Source organism: Rhea americana, unplaced genomic scaffold (assembly GCF_003343005.1).
Source record: "Rhea americana isolate MKP2758 unplaced genomic scaffold, rheAme1 scaffold_26, whole genome shotgun sequence".
Lineage (NCBI taxonomy): Eukaryota > Metazoa > Chordata > Aves > Rheiformes > Rheidae > Rhea > Rhea americana.
In genome coordinates this window covers 6,976,680-6,999,138 of record NW_028186379.1, presented here as the reverse complement: position 1 = coordinate 6,999,138, position 22,459 = coordinate 6,976,680, and the positions used below count along the sequence as shown (strand labels likewise).

Below are 22,459 nucleotides of genomic sequence, written 5' to 3'. Positions count from 1 at the left end.
GTGGGTGGAGGGGAAGACCTTATAGGAATTCCTAGTATATGCAAGTAACAAGTGGGTGGAGGGGAAGACCTTATAGGAATTCCTAGTATATGCAAGTAACAAGTTACAATCCTAGCAAGCTGWCAGCTTCATAGTGTTTGAGGTATTTTCAGTGTTTTGTTTTTGTTTTTTAAAGAAAATAGATTTCAAAATAGCAATAATTATTTTGCTTGGTATCATGCCTTTCTAATTGCAATATCCTATTCTGATACCAGTACTTCAGTCATYCCTGCTGCATTCCCACACGTGTAGCCAATCAACTGGAAAATAACTGAAGAATTTTACTCAATACAGTTATACTAAATGTTTTAGTTAAGGGCTATTAACTACTTTTCGTTAAAAGAAACACATTTTTCTCAGAGTCTAGCACTGAGCTACAGGAAKAAAGTAACCAGAAATAGGATACTGGGTATCTCATCCCCAAGTAACACTGTTGACCATAGCATCTACAGATCTGTGGCAGTGGTAAGACTATGAAATCCATGTCCTTCAAAAATAAGGATGAGATGTATCTATAAAAGTTTTTAAAATATYTAAAACAAGCCTTCAGCTTCAGAGGATTTCTTTTTGAAGGTAACACTGCTTCATACTAGACAACTCTGAGGGTTTATTCTTCTGAGAAAGAGATATTAATATTCAGTGCTCAAGCCAATGTAGCAAAAAGAGAAAACACCAAAGGACACTGCTAAATAGTGTATAGACAAAATTGAATAAATGTGTCACCTTGAAAGCTACTGTAAATATAGTGTAACATTTGATGAAAAACGTATTTAGAGTCAAGTTCTAAATGCTTTGTTTAGTACAACCAATTTCGGTAAATACTTTTAATGATTACTAGCTGCCAAAAATTCATTCAAAAGATATTTCAGTCATAATCTACCTTATTATGAGTGCTTCCAAACAAGCAAACTACTCATCTAGATTGTAACTGAATTTTAACCACCACAAGCTCAAGCTGCAATCTTTCTACAGTTGTGTCAACATTTTGTTTTTGAATTATTTACAAAAACATCAAGCTTATATCCCAACTTTATCATTCATTCTGGATTCCTAGAAAAGTTTTAGCACCTCTCCAGAGAGTCTGAAAGACTAGTATCTCTAAACCTTGTGCAGTACTTGAAAGTCAATCATTGTAATGGGGAAAAAACTAACATTTAGTCATTCTTCTCTAGTCAACGTCCTCTTTTTTTTTTACTATTTACCCAACATCATCTTAGTTCTTTTTATTCAGTCAGTTATGTCAGAGCATTTGTATTACATGCATTAATGCTTATAGAGTAGTTTTTCTAGTAGCTCTTTTACTAGGCAGTGTTATACAGATTTTACATTAGTAAGGAGAGCGTTACTAGGGCTTGCTTTATTTTTTCGTCCTTGCTTCCRTAAATAACCTCTCATTTAAGTGTTCATGTGCTTTACACACTGCATTATTTTCCTGTTTTTTTCCTCCACTTCTGAGTGGAAACAGAGGAGCCACTCAAGGCTTGTTTTTAAACTATGAGCAATACAAAAATTGATGCTCAATCAAATCCTCTTTTTTAGGTTTACAATTTAGAAGCAAAATAACTGAATAGAAAAAAATAACTTGTGGATAAGCGGTGGCCAATATCACTATAAATCCTATTCATTTATGAGTAGATGGATCCATTTTGCAAATCTTTCCATTTACTACATCTGTCAGTAGTTCAAAATCACAGTACCAATTTGCCTTTAGAAAATGTCCTTCTAAGTAATAGCTTGAATAAAAGGGTTACATGCAGAGCTGCACATGACAATAAGATTAAACATTAAGTTGATCTTTTCCCAAAACACACTTTGATCGAGATTTTTAGCAAGAGTTAGCAAGATCTAGTGTCTGCAAGTGGAAGTAATTTTAAAAAATTACTAGAAAGAAGCACATACTTCTCAGCTGGAAATGTGGTTAGCCTGTAGTAATCAGTAGTGTTTGTTTATTTATTCATTCATTCTTAAATACAAACAGTAATGGAAAATGCTATCCTTGCTCTCAAGGGACTTGGGGGTTAGGTTAAGCTCAGCTGGTTAGAGCATGGTGCTAACAATGCCAAGGTTGTRGGTTCAATCCCCATATGGGTCACTTGCTTGAGGGTTGGACTAGGTGATCTCCAGAGGTCCCTTCCAACCTTACCAATTCTATGACTCTAATATTTTGTTTCAGGGAGTCTTRCAAGTTTGATGTTCTGCGTTACATGGACCACTTTAAGTGCCACATTGTCTCCTYGGGCTTCCTAATCTCTGTGTATGGCTCAGTTTTTTGAACCACAAAAATAGAACCAACAAATTCATCCCCTCACCCACACACTCTAGGAGAGATAACAATGATCAAAGAGTGACAAGGTTAGTCACCTGACTTGTACCAACTCCAATATTCATTTTAATTCAAACAAACATCAGCAAACACAAGCCTTGTTATTCTATCTGCATGCCTACCCTAAAGTTCTTTCTTTCAGCAGGGATTATTAGGCATGGAAATTTGTCATTAGGAATTCTGAAGTCAACATACAATTCATTCAGACTTTAAAAGACTGCGTGTGTCTATACACACACACACACACGTATATATGTATATACATATACCTATATACACACATATGTAATTTTCTCAACACTTAGCTGAAATATTGCTAGGTCCTTTATGACAAGGAATGTCACAATATTTTTATAAATGCATTGCCTATATACTGTAAAAGTTCATAGTGTGCATTATACAAGAAATTTTTAGGATACAACTTAAAGCCAGAATATTTTTTTAATAAATTCAATATAAATGTTCACTCACTTCCTTAACCAGTGCTCAGAATTACTAGCTCAGGAGAGCAAGCAATGAGAAGTTTTGTTCTCTTGTTGATCCACTGTTCTTCATCTGAAGTAGGTAGAAGTGAAATACAATGTTTCTTTTTGCAGTACCATCTTTTTTCCACTTTTCACCACAGACCTGCRTTCAACTTGTTAGAATCGCTTATGTTAATCTGCCCTAAAAATAAAAATTTATCTGACTATCTTCAAGTCCCAGTTTTATTTAAGTAATTTAAGACAGATGAGGTTTTCTGGTAAGAATACTAAATATAATGATAAAGCTGCTAAAAATATGTTGGCTTTGCTTCAGGTACTACACATTACTGTTCAGAAGAAAACAGGAATATCAGGAATTTCCATTCACCAGTTAAGAAAATAAACTCCAAACTGCTGTTTGCTTACTAGCAGCAGCAGAATGGCATGTCCCATTTCATATGTAATTGGTTTTATCATTGCCTCAAACCCAGATTAAAAATCTGAATWCTCTTTAGAAAAGCAATCTGAAAGAGAACTAATGTACAATATTCACTCACTGAAGGCATTTTAATCAACAGTGAAGATGTGCAAAATCCAAAACTTCAGTATTATTTTAAACAGGACTAAAAAGCTCAATTCATTGCAAATAATGTTTCTTACCATGTCTTTTCCATCTATGCCCTCGGATAGACATGCTAGTCACAGCATTTCTTGATATTCTAGATGAAGTAGGTGTAATTTCAACCTGAATGCATCTTGTACCTTCTTTACTAGATTTTATGGCACCCTGAGGCAATGAAGCTTTTATTGCATTAGCAACCTAGAACAGAACAAATGCAGATATGTTCTAGAATAAATGCAGATAAGTTTATAACAGAAAGATCTAAGTTTTAGGAGAATTATGCAATGGGATTCTTATTACTCCAAGAAGAGTACTCTTTATTATTTCAGCTTAAGTTCAAATAACCACACTAACATTTTGCAGAGGTTTGGGGAAAAAAAGAAAAAAAAAGAAAAGAAAAAAGAACCAGTTGCAACTGCCTCTCTCACAACTAAGTTGTATTTAAAATCCATCACGCTATTTAAAGCCAAGTTTCTAGTTTAAATGTGGCTATTACTTAACACAAACTTCAGCATGTTTCTGCATCTTCTAAATCTTCAAGATTTGGAAGTCTTTTAATGTAAACTGATTGTACACTAGGAGATATAATAAAATAACAACGTATGTTAAAAATGTGTGTTTATATACTTACAGGTTCAGCTATTAACATAAACACAACTACACAGACCTTGCGGGCTTTAGGTTCCTGGCATGATGTTGCATAAGGGTGTATGTTCAKAAGAATTTACTGGACTAAAAATTCTGCTAGAAGTTGAAATAAGCACCTACCAGCAGAGGTTCTGGATATAGTTCCAGCTGGGCTCTATACAAAATGTCATCCATAGCTTTACGAGCCAGGTCCCATTCTCCATTATAACTACAAAAATAAATTTTGTATATAAAAATTAGCACCTATCAACTGATGATCCTTCTTGGTCACATGACATCCATAGATTTAGTATTCCTTCAAGCTCAATTTAGAAGTTAAACTAATTATTGTCCATTTTGCCTGCTATCTAGAAAACTAAGAGGTGTCTAAGCTTAGTTTTCATTTACTACCCTSAACAGTTTAAAAATGACACAATTAGTTGTTGATCAGCTAGTCATGACATCTTCTGAACTTCAAACAAGACTGTTCTAACATTAGCAACACCAGAATATTTAAAAGGTAGAGTAGTCTTAATAAAAGTTATTTCAGTTAATAAGAGAGCTTCACACATCAACATGACTATCAAAAGGTGAATGACATCAGCACTTCAAAGCAACAGTGTTCCCCTCCCCTTTAACTAGCCTGATGTCACAGCTACCCATGTAGAAATGTAGGCAGTAAACAACAGTTAGAATAGGTTATTCAAAGACTTCCACATCACCAATTATACCCATTACATGCTATTTCATCCCTCTTTCTCTAATGTTACATGGGTTAGTTCTGCAACTAGTTAGCTGAAGTATGTTCTCTTCTTCATGACTGTACTACTAGACATGCTCTTATTCACTAGGAAATAAAACATCTCAAAGGTCATATGCCTACATGAATGTACAAATTAAGCTGACATTTCTTTTTGTATGTGTATATAAAGAAAAAAAAAAAAACTCACAAGGCATAATAAATCCCCGTTAGCATTTGCACCATGAAATCAGAAGAAACTGGGATCCTGCTATTTACTCCCTTGTACTTTCTCACTTGTTGGCGAGGATATCCACAGACACAGATTCTAAAGAAATCAGCAACTATCATTAGTAAATAATGTAGAAGCACTTTTACAAAGTTTAAGAGTTTAATACACATTTTAACTACAATAGACCCACAGAAAAGTATCCAGCAACAACTCTGCTGAACTAGACTACTACTCATTACAGAAGAAGGATACGCCCTCTACCGGCAGAGTTCAAATTCTTCAAAATACAACAGATAGAAGACATCCTAGTAATGATCACATGCAATACTTATATATCGCAATTGAACAAGAAAAAAATTGCAAGTAAGTAGTTCTGAATTAAAGCATTTGCTGCTGAGCAAAAAAAAGTCATACTTAAGGAAATGAAAGTAGACTATCTGTTATTATTATTCATAGAGAGATAAGTGTGTCATTCCATATACTATAGTTGCATACAAGTTTCAGAGCAAAGAGAAATTTTATTATAAAATCCAGTGAAAGTCAGCTTTAGAGATTGGTTTTGAATCAATTCTACATCAGATTCTGTGGTCAAAACAGTATAGAAATCAAAGATACTGAGGGGTTAAGTATTAAATTCATTGACTTTTCAAGACAGCCAGCTTCATATTACTGAACTTTTGGAAAAATCTTTAATGATATTAACCAAAGTATTCCCTTCTCCAAAGCAAGGACTTAGACTAACTTAGGAAGTTTAGTATCAGAAAGCTTCTTGTGACATTTCTCTTAAATTTTTCTTCTGTCAGAAAAAGAAAAAAGAATTTTTTTTTGAGTTCTTTTAAGATTGTATTGCAGTATTTTTTTAAATTACATTTGTAAGAGATTGCAGGACTCCCTCCCCCCACTTTTTTTTTAAGGAATACTAACTTTGCCACTAACTTACTGTGCATTTTTCTTCTCCCTCTCTATTCTGCAACTCTGCTTTAGATATTTACAAACAAATCCTTCCCCCCCACCAAGATCTGCATGGCTCAGCAACTTTCCCCGTATGTACCTGGCACCTAGTACAAGCTCAATTTGACTCCTAAGACATGTTTCACTGTATTTCCAAACAAACCCCCCCAAAAAAAAAAAAAAAAAAAAATGAAGACTTCATCAAGAACAGCAGAGAGCCATGCCGGTAACATGCAAGGAAAGAACACTGAAATGTTTATCATGGAGCAAGATATCTACTTCACTATATGCACATCTGTTACTGAAGAGCAATTCCATAAGCCCTAGGCTTCTGTTGCCACTTATCAAGTTGGTCAACTGCTGCTCTGAGCATCAGTATTCAATTAAAATTATCACTGATACCTACAACCTTAAGTATAAATTTCTCAGCCTGGCACGAAATGAAATTTAAGTGATTGAATGTAACCRTTTAAACCTATATTTCCGGAAAAAAGAGTTTATCTTGCTTTTGAATTTTGATTTTCCTGAAGGGCTAAACACTTTAATTTGTAAATAAATGCAAGTTTTCCCTCCAAATTCGATATTGGTGTTGGCCAGAAGCATACACGATTTAAGTACTTCCTGCATAAACATTCATGTTATTACCTCCTACTTTATTACTGTTAGGAAAGGAATATATTACTTCAGGTTATATTGTGATTTGTGTTGAATTACTCAAATAGCTTAAAACTTTAAATTTTTAGAAACTAGAGTGCAAATATGCAATATTAATCTGTACAGAATTTTGATAGTTAGCTAAAACAAAGATGTTATCTCCAGTTAGGGAATCAAACTGACTCTTCTGATAAAAATTTTTAAGATGCTAGAACCACCACAGTTCATCCCCTTGCATTTTGTTTTGTCCATATATGGTAAAAAAATGAAGCACAAATGCTCTTATCTAATCTTCAGATGACATGAGCTAGTTACCAAAATTAACCAAGTTGAACAACCAAAAAAAGTATACATATACATGCATATGTATACATATATATGCATATGGCTGTTTCGGGTTTTTTTTGTTTAAGACATGCATCTCCCATCCCGTATTACCCCTGTTATCCCCTAGAAGAGGCAAGCTGGGCTAAAGAAAAAAAAAGAAAAAAAAAAATCAATACAACATTTTAGTTCCAGATATTCCATAATTTCTGCCAATGATTTGGCTCAAAGCTTACTGTTATAATCCACTAAAATAATATGCATTCCAGTATTAGGTAAAGCTCGGGGATGGAGGGAGTGATCTAGTTTAGACAAAAACGCTAATTTAGATTAAAAAAAATCCAACTAGGTCATCCTACTCACAGTAGGAATGTGATCTAAAATTTAAAACACTGACAAGGTTACAGAAAAAAAAATCTTAATATAGCCATGCTATATTAAGATGCCAATATTGATCAATTTTTAAAMGCTTACTCTAACCTGAGTTGCTTCCTACAAAAAAAGGCTTGAATGACATCAGAACTGCTTCACTTTCCATCAGAGTAAGATAATGTTATGAAAACAAACTATCACTGAATGCACCCAAATGCATAAAAATGGATTTACAATACTTAAGATTAGCTCAAAATATTTTGTGCTGCAATTGTTAYCACACAATAAGTTTAACCTTTATAAATAAAAGTACTAGAAGCTTGTGCTTCTTCAGAAAAGTACAAGTCATAAAAAACTAAACTGGACTTTTCTAGAAGAATARACCTTCACTGAACATTACTTTCATACAAAACAGATCTTCCAATAAGAAGCCTACAATCAGTACACCGCAAAGCGGTTAAGAGTTACTCTACAGATTGAGAATTTTGTCAGCTCCACATCCAAAGAAGACGAGAGACACTTTCATCCTCTTGATGCATTCTCTTGAATCTCTAAATTGCTGCCAGGTAGAAGATTTTTTCAGTGAGTGGAGAAGCATGGATGCCAAAACAGGCAGCGAATGAAGAACTAAGGTAAAAGTCAAATACCCTAATATCAAATCATTCCATACCCAAAGCTTCAATATTTCTGACTAGGAAAAGACTTGTCTTTACCTTCTAGGAAATTGTTCAGATATTTTTGGAGACTTGTTTAAATTATTGATGCCAAATATAATCCAAACCTAGTCAAGTAGAATAAGCAAGATCAGTCTACAGTCCTTAGATGCTAATTCTCTACCTTAAATTTTAGATGACTATATCTAACAAATTTCTTCCTGGAAAGACTCTTAAAAATATTTGTGTGTTCTCCATTACTCTCTCATCTCCTCCAGAGAGGAAAGGATCTTACAAGTATCCGTTACTATTTTATGTTTCTGTGAGGAATCTGAGACCTTGGAGTATTGACTGAAAGTTGCTATAGTTGATTTCTGACTGTATCTTGTTTTTCCTGGGCTAACAAAAACAAATCTAATCTTTTCCTTAACCRAAAGTCCACTTCCAAAATTCTAGAGATCAACATGTTTAGTACCATTTCTCCTCTTAAAAAAAAAAAAAAAGTGATCAAAAGTAGACATCACAGTTAAAGCAGAGGTAACTTGTTTTTAAAAGTAGAAAAGTAGCATCAGGTTTTGGAAATACCTAAACTACATGCAAGAATGAACTTACTTCTAGTTTCAAGATCTGCTATACTTTCAGGTGAGTTTCAACTTGCACAGCATTCAAATAYTTTTAATAAGCTTGCAATGCAAGATTTACCAAGATTTTAGAAAATATTTTTGATTTTATTTTGTTAAMATACCTACAATTAAAAACAGACATAATTCCCTTGATTTGATTTCTTTTCCAACTTGACAGCACTAGATATAAGTCACATATTTTGGGATCTCAACCCAAAGTCRCATAAGAGATACTTCAAACAGAAATAATGCAACTGCAAACACTTATGAAAAAAAGACAAGTTTAAAAAAGTTCTGAAAAGCTGCTTGTAAGAAAAAAAAAACTCAACTTGATCACATTTCAGGTTGACAATTTAAGTATAATCAACCTACAGAAATTACCTTGAACAAATTTGACACAACGACTGAAGAGAAACTGCAGGCATGTAGCTTAAGGCAGCATTGTAACAAAGCAGAAGGAACGTCAGTACTTCGAACCTGGAGTTTACAAGGAACATTTAAAAAAGTAAAATTGGCAGTCTAATCTTTAAAGGAAAAAAAAGTTTACACTGAAATTTGCAAGAGTTATTTGAAGAGACTTAGTACTATATTTCAATAGCTATTGGTAATTCAGTAGTTTGGGTCTGTAAATTGTTTCTCCCCTTCATGTAGTAATATGGGCTCCTTTTCTTTATGCATCTATGTTTAAACATGTTTTAAAAAAACAGCATATACCTTAAGTATGTAACTATATAAGATGTTAAAATTCATTAATATTCTCAAGCAAAATCTTACTATATGGTTTCACCTGTTCTGAGCTGTTAACATCTCCCTCTGAGGATGAGGTCCACTGTATACCACTCTGGACAAACCATGCTGGGATAAAGCTCCTTCAGTGAGAGCCATGGAGCCAATGCTGGAAGGCTAAAAGAAAGAAAAAAAGACACAAGTCATTCAGAACCCAAAGCCTTACAACAATGCAAGTTAAAAACAGACAACAGATAGTCACTGTATTTGCACATCAATTTTCAAGGGGCTTAAGGTTACTTGACTATTTATTAGTCTTAGGTTTGAGAGATGATTTTTACATCAAAAAGGGTGTAAGACTTGGGAAAAGAAACAAATAAACAAAATTAACAAATAACAAATAAACAAAAATATTTATGTATGGATGTTATGCAGCTATTACTATTCAGACTTGAAAAGGCCTCAGAGATGCCAGTCAGCAGCAGTCAATTACGTTACTATGTYATCATGTGAAATGTCAAATTCATTTTCACTTTTATTCCTAATGAATAGGCCCCAAAAAGCTGTGTTTCACAATCAGTAACAGCTTCATGTTTTAAAAGTCACTTACTTCATGATAGACTGAAGGTTTGGACAGAGACGGAATTGTGAAACTCAGCACTTTGCTATGACCCTGCTTGTCAACTATTTCCTGCAAAAGACAAGATGCATCAAGGGTTGCACTGCACTACAGAAACCAGGCATTCAAAAGTGTTAAGTGCTAGAAGTGAGTGAATGGATAAGGAAAATAAACCTATTATAGAATAGACAAGGATACTGCCACAATCTGAGTTACAAACCAGAAGTTACCTCCTTATTTGTTTCCTAACAYAGTGGTTTGGTTTTGTTTCTGAACAATAATTGCAATACCTTTGCTTTTAATATTCAAATGACTTAGCAAAGGGTATATGCAGTTGCACAGCTATTGGCTACCTTAAAAGAGACTAACTGGAAATCAATATATTTAAATATCATTACCATATTTTTAAATAYACCCTATTTGCTATTTGTCAAGATTAATGCTCAATAATTCTGTTCTGAAAATTATTCACCCAAAGAATAATGGGTCTGCAAGCCACTTGCTCCGGAAACATTTTAGCTCTAAAACAAGTGCAGCCTCATACAGATTAATAGCAGACATCAAAATATTTGCAAAAGCTCAAGTTTGATAATTATATACTTAGAGAAGAAAAAAAGAACCTAGGAAAAAAAGAATGGATGCAAAGCTTTACAGAAGCTGAAAAAGATATCATCGCTATAGCAGGTTGGTAGACTTCTCACTCCTARAAGTGAGTCAAAGACTAAAGGGTTAGGCCAAAAAGATGCACCAGGCTATCACAGAAGAGCACTGAAGTACTTCAAAGCAAAAGTTTCAAAAATAAGAAGTTCTGAACTCCAAGATTAAACCAAATCTGCAAGAACACTATGCAGCACCAATAGGATTTACAAGAGAGAGGAACGGCAATTACCACAGCTATAGCAGAGAGTACTTTCAAGTACTTTCAAGAAGGTAATGGTACATAGAGAAGGCAACATTCCAGTTTGTGGGAAGGATTATTGGCTGCACCTTGAAGGTTTGGCTTGCAGTTAACCTAACTTCCCCATTAAGCACACACTCAGGATCAAGGATGTCAGCCAGTCTCTTATAAAAATTTCAATATTCACAAAGAAATTCTATACACATTGTGTATTTAGATAGAAGGAAGTGGAGTCAGCAATGGTATATACTATCTTCTAGTACTGTAACTAGAGTGTTTCCAGAGTTCTGCAATGTAGTTGTGAATTCTGAATGCTATCATCCAATGTTTTTTTTTGTGTGTGTTTCAGTAATGGATTTCATATATTCAAAGGTAGAGATTAGAGAGGGGCTTCAATAAAGTGCCTCTTAACAACCCCTTCTTAGAAGTCACTAGGTTGAAGGACTAATTTCACATACTAGTTATTAAAACTCATATCTTGAAGCGGAATACAAAGTGTTAAAGGAATACTGAGAAGTATTAAAAAGGCATAGAGAGCTGTTCAGTCTGAATACAGTCATACAGCTCCTTCATATCTCCACATAAACCACTTACCCTTTAATTTTGCCTTAGTGTGGAAAACAGTTCCCTGAATATTTGGAAGAGGAAGGAAGCTGGCTACACCCAAGCTTTAAAATATAAAAATGCCAATGTTTTGACATTTAATTTTAATCTAATTTATAATTAAGTTTCAGAAGTAAATTTCAAGATCTAGAGTACATTAGAAAATCTGCAGCCAAGAAAGCTAAAAATCAACTGCATGCACTACCTGCCTCTGAAGCCTGTTCTTCAGTTACATCTCCAAGTTGAAAGTAGAACAAATTAACTTGTGATCTTAACTTCAGCAGCAGTAATTCCATATCCCTGACAACGTAGTGAATTTACAATTATTCTAAGCAATATTAAATTTTTCAATTTGCTTCAGAAAGAGACCTCAGGACTCCGTTCAGGATGTTAATTTCCCTCAGATTCCAAGAGATCACTGCACTTATTTAAGGAAGGGTTACTACCTAATAAAGTAAGTATCCAAGCAGATCACCTATTACCTTTCGAACCTGGTACACTGAAGAACAATACCATCCCTATGTACCATCCAACCAGTATCATATTGTTTAAATTGTAAGCATTATATAACATTAACAGAGGCAAAGAAATCAGCATCAATAATTTAGGCATTACTTTAACATAAGCTTTCACCATGTGTTAAAGCAGAGCAAGGAAAAATAATCACTTCCAAAAATCTCATCAGTATACAGCTTCCCACAGAAACTTGCTGTAAAATTTCTCTGACCTCAAGCAATGGGAGATGGATGACTACGGCAATAATTGGTAAAAAGCTGTTTAGAGCTAAGAGAAGAGGTTACTGGACTGGTTTCAAGCTTAACCCTAAATGCTTTTATCCTAGGAGGTATTACAAGTAATTATAGACACATCTGTTTTAACCATTTCAGATGCCTTTTCATGGAAATAAAGGAGTGAATCAGCTTATGGTGCTTAAGAGGCACCATATGCTTTTCAGGAATGTTTTTCTTCTCAGCTACAACTAAGAACATACAAAGCACGTACAGTCTGTATTCTGCCAAATGAAAAATTGAATATAAAGGCTCAGGTCTTTTTAAGTAGGCTCCTGGATGAAAATGTTTTCATTATCTTGGCACAAAGCTATTTGAGGTTGTTCTGAGAAGGGGGGTGGGGGRTGCCTTCTCTATATTTTCAGAACAGGAAGAGGAGACTTCAAATTTCACCACTGTTTCACTTCCAAAAGGCCTTCCTAACACATTCAGAACATGCAAGCTGCACCAAAAAGAATGCCAAAAGACCTAACACTAAATTTTTCAAAATAGTCATAGAAAGATTAAATGCATTCAGCTTGTAATAACTAAAATATGATGCTCTTAAAGGTTCCATCATAATTCTGTTTTTCAAAGTCATAATTTAATAAAAATCAGTATTTTTTCATATAAATATGAAAAAGATCTCATGTTAAGGTTATTAACAAAATGAAAAGAGACCTTTAAATTCTCAAATCTGAGCAATTTGTTCAAAAATCAAGGACCAAAAGTGTGCTAAAAGCAACATTTCTGCAGTTCCTCTAATAGTCAAGATATCCCAGAAAATAKAAGCAACTACTTCAAAAGCAGTTCCTCTAAAAAGTCTCAGAGGGAACATACATTTAATGGCAATATCTAGGAGGGAAAAAAATTGTTTAGAGTCTTCTGGCCCCTTCAGCTACYAGTGCATTATACTTCAAGAACCAGAAAAAGAACAAAGAAAATATTCACCGAGATGAAAGAATCTAAGTTTATGTTATAGATTTCAGACTAGCGCATCACCTTCAAGAATTAAACTGTGCAACAGCGCTTAAGACAGTTCCCTCTTTAGACATCTGATCACTTCATTTCAGTTCTGAAACAAAACTTCTCATTATTCCCCAGCAAAATATATAGTATCCCCAAAAAGCACATTAGTATTTTTAAGCCTGAATAATTACGTGCAAATACAAACCAAGTTGTAAACTCCTAGGAGAAGAGCCTCTATGCAACCACTGCTTTGCAAATCTCTGCTGGCTGAGACAGCAAGATAGCACCACATCAATTCTGGTAGAAACTGCAGTGTAAACCGTAGTAATTGTTCCTCACCACTGCGATAAAACTCGAAGAGTTGATGGCAAACTGGCTCCAAAAGCTGAAATATAAATTACAATTGTTAAGACATAAAATATTACAAGAAACTGCACCTTCCTTGTGCGGAAGCAAAATTGATGAATCCTTCGGACAAAATCATATGACTATAAACTTTACATTTTAGCTATTTGGATGTGACTGAAATAGTAATTGCCTAAGTCACACATTACATACTTTTCATCCCTTACAACTTCCAGATGATGATAGTGGAGTCTTCCATCCCACCTGAAGGAAGAATACCAACAGCTCCTTCCTCTCATTTTTGGCTCACTTTCTCCAGCCTCAAAGGGATAAAGAGGGTACTGGTTATGACCACAGCTCATATCATGCCCTCAGTATGTAAGGGGCAAGAAAAGTACCTAAATAGAAGCTCTCATTACTCTAGAGCTCAAATAGTGCACACAAAAAATGCTACACACTTTACCTGAGTGAAAACAGCATAATACCCATATTCAAATTATTACAACTAGGTAATTCTTAAATCTTCATATTCTTATTTTAATCTTTCAGAAACTTCTATCTATTTCTAGGTTTAACAGACAATGGAAATCATCAAGAATTTTTATAAATATTCTAAATCACATATTTGCAAATAACAAATACAAAGACTCGATCATCTAAGAGACCTTTTTGAAAAAGAATTTAGAATCTTGATGCATTAGTAAACTTCACAAAATGAAAATCTGAGATTCCAGGTGCTTCTAACATTTTCTGAACCAATTCTAGCTAGTAGTTGTTAAAAAAAGCATTACATAAAGTGTGACATTTCCAAGCTACAAATCTCTGAAGGACAGAAGGATTCAAATGTAACGTACCTAAACAAAGAAACCTAATCCTTTATTTGTTTAAGTACCAGAAATCTGGAACAATCAAAAACAAACAAGTATTTTTGAATCTTTCAACATACGTAACTAGTCTCTGGAAAAAAAAAATCTATGAAAAATTTATGAAAATCTACAAAGAAAAAAAAGCAAGCCAAACTAAATGACTTGTCAGTGTAAAAACAGAGTATCAGTAATCCTGCTGGAAAAGGTTACCAGTGCAAGTGCTTTCTTCTTTCAGTTTTTATTTTTCAGACAATCTGCTTGTTTCATTTAATGAAATATCAGTTTAGAATGACGTAGTTGAATTTTAAAAAGGATAGAAACAGCTATGACAGGTATCCATGTTCACATCATTATCTCAGTTGAGACAGCTTTAAATCAACAAGTTTAAATATATAAATCAGTAGAGGAACAGTTTTTCTTCCTCAAAATGCCATTACAACATGATAAAACCTAATATCAAAACACATTGATGAGTTGTTGCCATTTCAAAATACAGTTTCACACTAGATCAATTGCAAAAGGTATGAAAAAACAGACTGAGACATGTTTTAATGCTAGAACAAAAGAATACTCTAGCAATTTCATCCTTGCTCCTTTCAAGTTGCATCCAAGCATGTTAGACAATCCAAACACTCACTCAGGCATTTGCACTAGGAAGTAGAAAGGGTATCATCTAAAAGCACAACAGCACTTTATGCACAAAACAACAAAAAATCTTGACTTTCTAAAGAAGCAAAGAAACCTTTTCAAAAAGAAATTAACGTTGGACATCAAGTGTCTACCCAGTGAAGTACCGCCTTAAATTTTCATACCTACTGGAGACTCTCCTAGTATTGAATTACATTTTTCTCCATCATTTATGGCCCAACAATCTCAAAGCTTACTAACAAAGCTACTATGAATTGGCTGTAGCATATAAGTAGTTCATTTTCTCTCAAATTTTCTTTCTTAAATTAAGCCTTTGGAAATGGAAAAAAAAAAGTATATGAAAAGCAAAAATGTTTTTGGAAAATGCACAGTCATGGATGCAAAGACACATTGCACTCTTCAAATGCTAGTAAATAAATAAAATCCCCTAAAGGTGAGATTAAACACAATTTTAAGGTACAGATAATTGGTATATCAGAAGCACGTATACTCAAAAGGTAAAAATAGAGGTGGAGGATTGTTTGTCTATTTTTATCTCAGCAGCATTTGTAGGGTTCATGCACTGATCCYCTCCCTTGGCATGAGATAAGAAAAGACAGCACATGTCCTAAACTACAATGTAGGTTATGGTTATACAATGCAGGTAATAGAGCTAAAAAAAAAAACACAAAAACAAACAGCACAGTTCAAAGAAATTAATCATCTTTTCAAGTGTTTGCTTTTAGGTATTTTCACAATGTAGAAAGCTTCAAGCAGTGCTTTCTGCAAAGTGTCAGCTGCTCACAGAATTGCCCAAATAATGATTTTAGGATTGTTCTCTCAGGGCCTCACAACACTTTCACATGTTAGCATTGACTTTTTATTTCAATTCAAAGTCTCACTTAATAGAGAATTCTTTGATACCTTGCCCCAGAATTATTCCAAGAATCTCCTGAGTAGAATTATCAGGGCCCTGGCCACCCTGCTCCTAAGGTCCCATAAGAACCTTGATCACAGCCAGAAGTAGTAAGAAATCAAAGAATATATCAATGTACCACCTGAAGCCTATGCACACAGAGACTCCTCAAAATACATATGACTATGTAATGTAATCTTGAAAACCAGCTAGGCTTGAGTCAGAAGTTGAAATGACCCAAAATGCCTTTCTAAGCAACATAAAGAAAAGTGATGGTATTTCTTCTCTACTGGAAAACCTGAGAGTTTCTCTACCAGCAACCTCTCTAAAGATGTACCTGTACAGGAAGTGTTTTACCCTCTGTCCACTATTTGGCGTCATTATAAACTTTGGCAAGGTTCCTTGTACTATGTCTTTTCAGAAGAGGAATGAAGGACTTGGAACAGTTTTCAAGTAACACTGTTTTCAAATAATTTTGATTTTTTGAGCATGCCTTCTCAACTCATACACAAAGTTTTCTTAGATGGTAGAAAGGGAGACAATATAGTTACCAAGATCCAACCAAAAGCAGCTCAGACTGTTCTGATCTCACCTAGACCCATTAAAAGTACTGCAATCATGGGGCATGGAATATCCTTTGCACATGTGCTGAACAACCCCCCACCTCCCATCCCCACCCCCAAGAAAGTTCTGAGGAAGTGAAAGGGTTTTTCTTTTGCCATCACTTCAGCAAAAGCACATCTGTTGTACGGATGCATAAATTTATTAGCGCTTAGAACAAAGAGCCCTAACACCTACACAACAACGTGAAAGGATTGCAAGTCTACCTAACATTATCAGAATTCTATCTGTTACAGCCCAAGAGGACAGTTATAGAGTCCCATTCAAGAGATACTGAGTTACAGAAAGAAAGAATTCAGATAATCTCAAACATTTTCTCAATTCTTTGACATACTCCTCAATTCTATACTCAAGACCAGAAGCTTTTGTGTGTGATCTACAAGCTTAGCCTTGATTTGCATGTAACAATAGTTTCAATCATGCTGTCATTGCTAAGAACACATCCCAATAAAATTAGAAGGAAAAGTATTTTGTAGTAGTAGTTCTGAACAAGCTAGTTGGAATATGATTAACTAGCAAGAAAGTCTTTTTATTCTGCAGCCATTATATCAGATATGTCTTATCAGGGACATCTGATATACGCACCTCACTTTGTGGCTCCTGAATTACTTTGTAAAGAGAYGAAACCAGAGCACTCTTGTCTTTCAAGTTTGTAGCATAACTGGATATGGATGCTTCTGGCAGTGTCTGAAATATTTATTATAACTATTAGAAAAAACAATTTTAGTATTAAAATATAACAGCTATTTCAACAATCTTCCATCACAAGTTTCTATTATCATAGTTTACAGTAAAATAAAACTTGCTTTGCAAAGATATACTCAATATAGAAATCACCACGTTTTAAACAACAAAATCGCTAGAAGACATGTTACATTTTATCGTTATTCTGCAGACAGTTCCATACAGAACGTAATTAGATCGGATGGGAAATAGATGAACAGTTACAATCCTGCTGAGCACACAAAAAAATACATGAACAAAACCAGAAAAAACTTCCCACTCCATTTTTGGAGATTTTGAGTGCACGCAGGCGCTCACTGTAAAACTTGAGTACCAGTTTGCAAACTGCTACAGAGTTTTCTCTAGTCTGACTGTACACAGCCAGTGACCATTATTACAGGATACACTGGTCACAAATTCAGGCTGACACTTCAACAATAGTTTGAAACAATTGCAGGATTATCTAATAATTCAAAGACAAATTCTAACATAGAGAAATAAGATTGGACTAGAATCCATATGAATCTATAATAATAAGGTACATTGCATTATCTCTATAATTATATAGCATACTCAAGGTATTCTCCCTGATACACAGACAGTATATGAATCTTTTGGTTGAGTTTCGAGATCACAATTTGACTATGACCAGAAGTTATAGTTTAGTAGGCTAGAGTTACACAATTAAGCTTGAATTTTTATTTGTCAAATTTYTTAAAACTATTAAATCAAGGTGTTACATAAATCCACTTTTTCAGCCGTCAGAGAATCAGAGTCTTAAGACCAAGGCTCAGAGTAGAATGGGGCTGTATGACTCATCCCCTATTGCACGTAGTGCCTATTTAGTAATTTTACCCAGAAACTTGTATCAAGTTTCAGATAGAAAATACTGAAGCACACCACATCAGAATAATGACAGATTTACTATTTCTGATTTGCATCATTTTGCAAGCTGAACAGCAGCATTTACGTACTGATACCATGCTGGCAAGGTTGCACTGAAGTAACAACTACAGAAATTCTGACTTCCTTGCACCTAGCTTATCCATCTGCCATTGTAGGTACCTGACCAAGTTACTCATCAGGGCATGGTAAAACAACAGTTCCTTACTTCAAAGTTGTCTTTAGCACTGCTAAAGAAAGAAATCAAAAAATCAATACTAAAAAATATCCAGCCACTGTTTGGTATGTCCAGATGTGTTTCCTGAAGTAAAGGCAGACAGAAGACAAATGGTATCTGTATTCTGCTTTATTTCTGAAGTCTTCTCTTACATTGTTTTGCCCTCCTTAGAGCCAGGCCTGGTCTAACACAACAATGCAACAGCTGGCAAATGCGAGCTGCAAAGGAATTAAATCGGCATCTGCCTGTAAATGGCATACAAAAAAATAGAATGATCAAAGTCCAAATAGGATATGAGAGAAGTCACAGTAGTTCATCAACTAACATGAACAGTAACTATCATTCAAAATTTAACTGTGTGATAAGACATAAAGAAGCCATTCTGGAAAGAAAAAGTGTGAATAATTTGTATATTCTGTAAAAGGTAAATGGCACACAAATATTTGACAGACCAGTATTTTGGGTACAAGTTGTTAGAATGTAGTTCTTCGTTCTCAGCAAAGAGTCAAAATAAAGCAAAAAAGTTGAAATAAAGCACTGTGATAAAAATTATTTTACCATAGCCCATTGCAGATTCCCACCATTCATCTGCAATACACATTTTTACTGTTCTGTATCAGTATGTAAACCCCAAGACAACAAGCAAAAAAAAGAATCATTTCAAGTATAGATTTGTATATTTAATGTGATAACCCAAGGTTAACATTTGTCTTCATTTTCTACAGCAGTCAAGCACTCTTTCATACTGTTACAGCAGCAACTCAAATACTACTACTGAATATCTGATAATATATTACCTTGAACTCCGATAACCACTCCTCCACAACCCCTGTATCCACAGCTAACATCTTCCAACATCTGTTCCAACACCTTTAGCCTGAAAGGATAAACAGAAACAGTTTGTAAAAACTATAGAATTATTGCATTAAATAGAGCTGAATAAGATCAYGTTCCAGTGAATATTTAAGGAATCTTATCTTGCTATCACTTCTTAACATTTCACATGTTGACATTACTTTGAACTTTTATTCTGCCTCACTTAAGCAAGCTGCTGGAAGCATTGAGCWTAGGAGTTACACATACAGCATATATACCAAACACATAGCAAATATACAGCACATATACCAAATATGTACTGCACAGGAATCTCAGTAAGTCAAAAATCTGGAGAAATGGCATTTTAGCAACAGAAAACACTACCTGTTCATTCTCAACTTTTTCAGCAGGATTCACAGAATCCTAGTTTAGGTTCCTGCAACTCCAGACTTAGGAAGGGATATTGAAATAAAAGATGGAAGGAATGCCCTTCATTCTTCCCCAGTCATGGTATTTGCAAGACAACTAACGGGCTGCCTCAGCATGGAGCCCCAGATGGATGCACCAGCCAGCAGTCCACAAAACTTCAAAAAAGATCATCAGTACTAGGAGTTGAACACTACAGATTTAAAGTGGGCTTTTGAAACCCACTTCTGATCTACTTTAGTATTACCCTTAGTATTTTCAAAAACATTTTTAAAAACAACTGCTCTTTGGAACAGCTTATTTTGAAACAAATAACAACATATCATCAAGATACAAAGCTATTAAAGGTCAAAACCAGCAGGCCATGGGCAATACTCCAAGGACTTGTAAACTAATCAACAGTGCACATTGATTTACCCAAACTGTGATGACTGATTTTAAACAAACATGGATGAAATTAAATACTTAGCTTGGGGAGGGGAGGAGCACTTAAGTGTTCAGTCATGTTAGATATCCCACGAAGTTTGGTTTTGCTAGTTTAAAATTAGTTCTGAAGTAGTGATACCCAGGTATGGAGTTTGTTCAGGAATGACAAGCACCAGAAGGGGAAGGGCCTTCCATCCATCACAAATACAAGCATTTGCTTTGAGGTCCAGACTGTAATGGAATATATCCAGAGAATTTTAAGAAGCGTAAATAAAGGGAAAAGAATTAGACATGACTATGGTGAGAGCTCACYGTAAGCCCTCCAAAGCAAGGAAAAATAAAAGCTAAGTGAGGCTTTACTTAAGGAGAAAGCTACTGAAATCTTTCAAGGCATTTCATGGTGAGGAAATAACTATTCAGACATGTACTGGAAAAGGAATAAGACAGGACAGGGTGTCCTTCAACTTCTTGAAACATGTTAATACACAGTAGTACAAGTAAGCAGCAATAAACTTGTCCCCTCACTAGCACTTTCTACCAGTTCTTTCTTTTGAAGTAGAAAGTACATCACATACCAAATTAATGATTATTCAAAAAAGGAAAAAACAGCAGAATAAGAAGATTTTTGAGAAAATAAAGCAGGCTTCAAATTCTCCTCAGGTTTTAAGCAAGATTTCATGGCCAGTGGTTATACGGAAAGCATAGTTCAGGGGGACTGGCAGTTTCCTCAAGAAATAGTCATGGGAAAACAAGTACAGATTATTCCAACAAAAACAGAGAGGAAGAAAACCCTCAAATGATAGTTTAATTATGAGTTCAAGTCATGAGCTCTTCAAATGATCTGAAATTCAATAAAAGAAGCATATAGAATGCTAGAACCACCTTAAATTATTTAGAAGTACAAAATAGTTATGGTTTATACAGACATAATTTAGAAAGGCAGGAACACAAGATGAAACCACTAAGAATACACACAAAATATATTGAGGAAGTAATTCTGAGAGCAATCAGCAAATCACTCTTTATTCCCTCCTTCAAACTGAAGGCTTCTTTGGAAGATAAAATATCAAAGATTCGCGTCTGGCTTAGGGGTTCATTGGTTTGTTATCTTAATCAAAAACACAAGAAAAAAAACCTCTTTGCAATTAGAAAACTGATGTGAGTATTATCAGCAAGAGCAAGAACTCTCAGTATTACCAAGAAAGAATTTACACTACTAACTTTTCAGATGACCTCAGCCAGGTAAAACTGGAAGTCCTTGGGGAACTGACTAGGGCAATCTTCTCTTACAACCACAAGACTTGCAAGTCTGCACTAAGACTAAGAAGAAAAACATACCTGACTACGAAAAAGGGGAACAAAGCCTAAGGAATTAAAAGACAAATAGTAGTACATTTAATTTCTGGAAAAAACAACAGTAGTAGCAACAGCAGTAAGGTACAACGAAGTAGCAGTTCCATAAAAAGGTTTCTCTTCAGCAGGTAGCAGGTTGGGGTAGTTCAATCAAAAGGAACATCCCACAGTCAAGTGAGGAAGGGGTGGACCAGGCCAGCAAGCAAAGGGTGCACAGTGATGTGGACAAGAGACCTCAAACAAGGAAACAGGGCTGAAAGGGGCCCACTTCAAATGTAAACACATAAACAATGAAGTGCTTATAGGACAGCATCGCAGGGAAAACTCTCGTACCTTCTCTGTGAAACCCGCATGCTACKGTGCCTCTCTGAAATGCCTGTACACTAATGCACCCAACACAGGGAACAAATAGGAGGAATTCACAGGCCTGTGTGCAGTTGTGAGGCTACRATCTTACTGCGATCAGAAACATGGTGGGATAACTCATACAACTGGAGTGCTGCCACGGCTGGATCTTTAGGAACAACACACCAGGATGGGGAGGACASTCAGATGCCTTTTATGTGAGAGCAGTCAAAGAGCATGGAGGTTTGCCAAGGGACAGATTGACGAACCAACTGAGGTCAGGATTAGCAGGCAGACTAGCATGGGTGATGTTGTGGATGACTGCTACAAACCACCTCATCAAGATGAAGCAGATGAGGCTTTTTTTTCCCAGACAACTGTAGTAGCATCATGTTTGCAGGCCTTGGTCCTTTTGGGGGACTTTAATCTTCCTGGTATCTCCCGAAAGGGCACAAGCAACCCACCAGTTTTCTGAAGTGCCTTGATGACAACCTCCTAACACAGCTGATCATGAAGCTGATGAGGGCAGGAACTCTGCTGGACCTCAAACCCACAAATGAGAAAGAACTGGCTGAGGGTACAACTCTCAGGCACCAGCATGGCTCCACTGACCAAGAGATGGTAAAGGATCCTGCAAGGAGGGAGCAAGGAAAAAAAAAAAAAAAAAAAA

General features: G+C 35.2%; 1 protein-coding gene across 7 annotated transcripts in view; it reads right to left on the bottom strand.

The window, feature by feature from the left end:
• HYCC1 (hyccin PI4KA lipid kinase complex subunit 1) overlaps positions 1–22,459 on the bottom strand; it is a 46,975-nt gene that overhangs the window by 6,312 nt on the left and 18,204 nt on the right. For 6 of the 7 annotated variants that reach the window (XM_085307605.1, XM_085307601.1, XM_085307606.1 and 3 more), the window contains 9 exons: positions 19,221–19,300; positions 17,166–17,267; positions 13,411–13,590; positions 9,960–10,040; positions 9,411–9,526; positions 9,005–9,100; positions 5,026–5,142; positions 4,217–4,304; positions 3,487–3,646 (listed from right to left, as the gene is read on the bottom strand). In XM_085307605.1, the coding sequence (XP_085163731.1) occupies positions 3,487–3,646; positions 4,217–4,304; positions 5,026–5,142; positions 9,005–9,100; positions 9,411–9,526; positions 9,960–10,040; positions 13,411–13,590; positions 17,166–17,267; positions 19,221–19,271 (991 nt within the window). In that variant the 5' untranslated portion in view covers positions 19,272–19,300. Of the gene's footprint in view, positions 1–3,486; positions 3,647–4,216; positions 4,305–5,025; positions 5,143–9,004; positions 9,101–9,410; positions 9,527–9,959; positions 10,041–13,410; positions 13,591–17,165; positions 17,268–19,220; positions 19,301–20,230; positions 20,323–22,459 lie in introns of all 7 variants that reach the window. The other variant, XM_085307604.1, reaches the window with a different exon arrangement.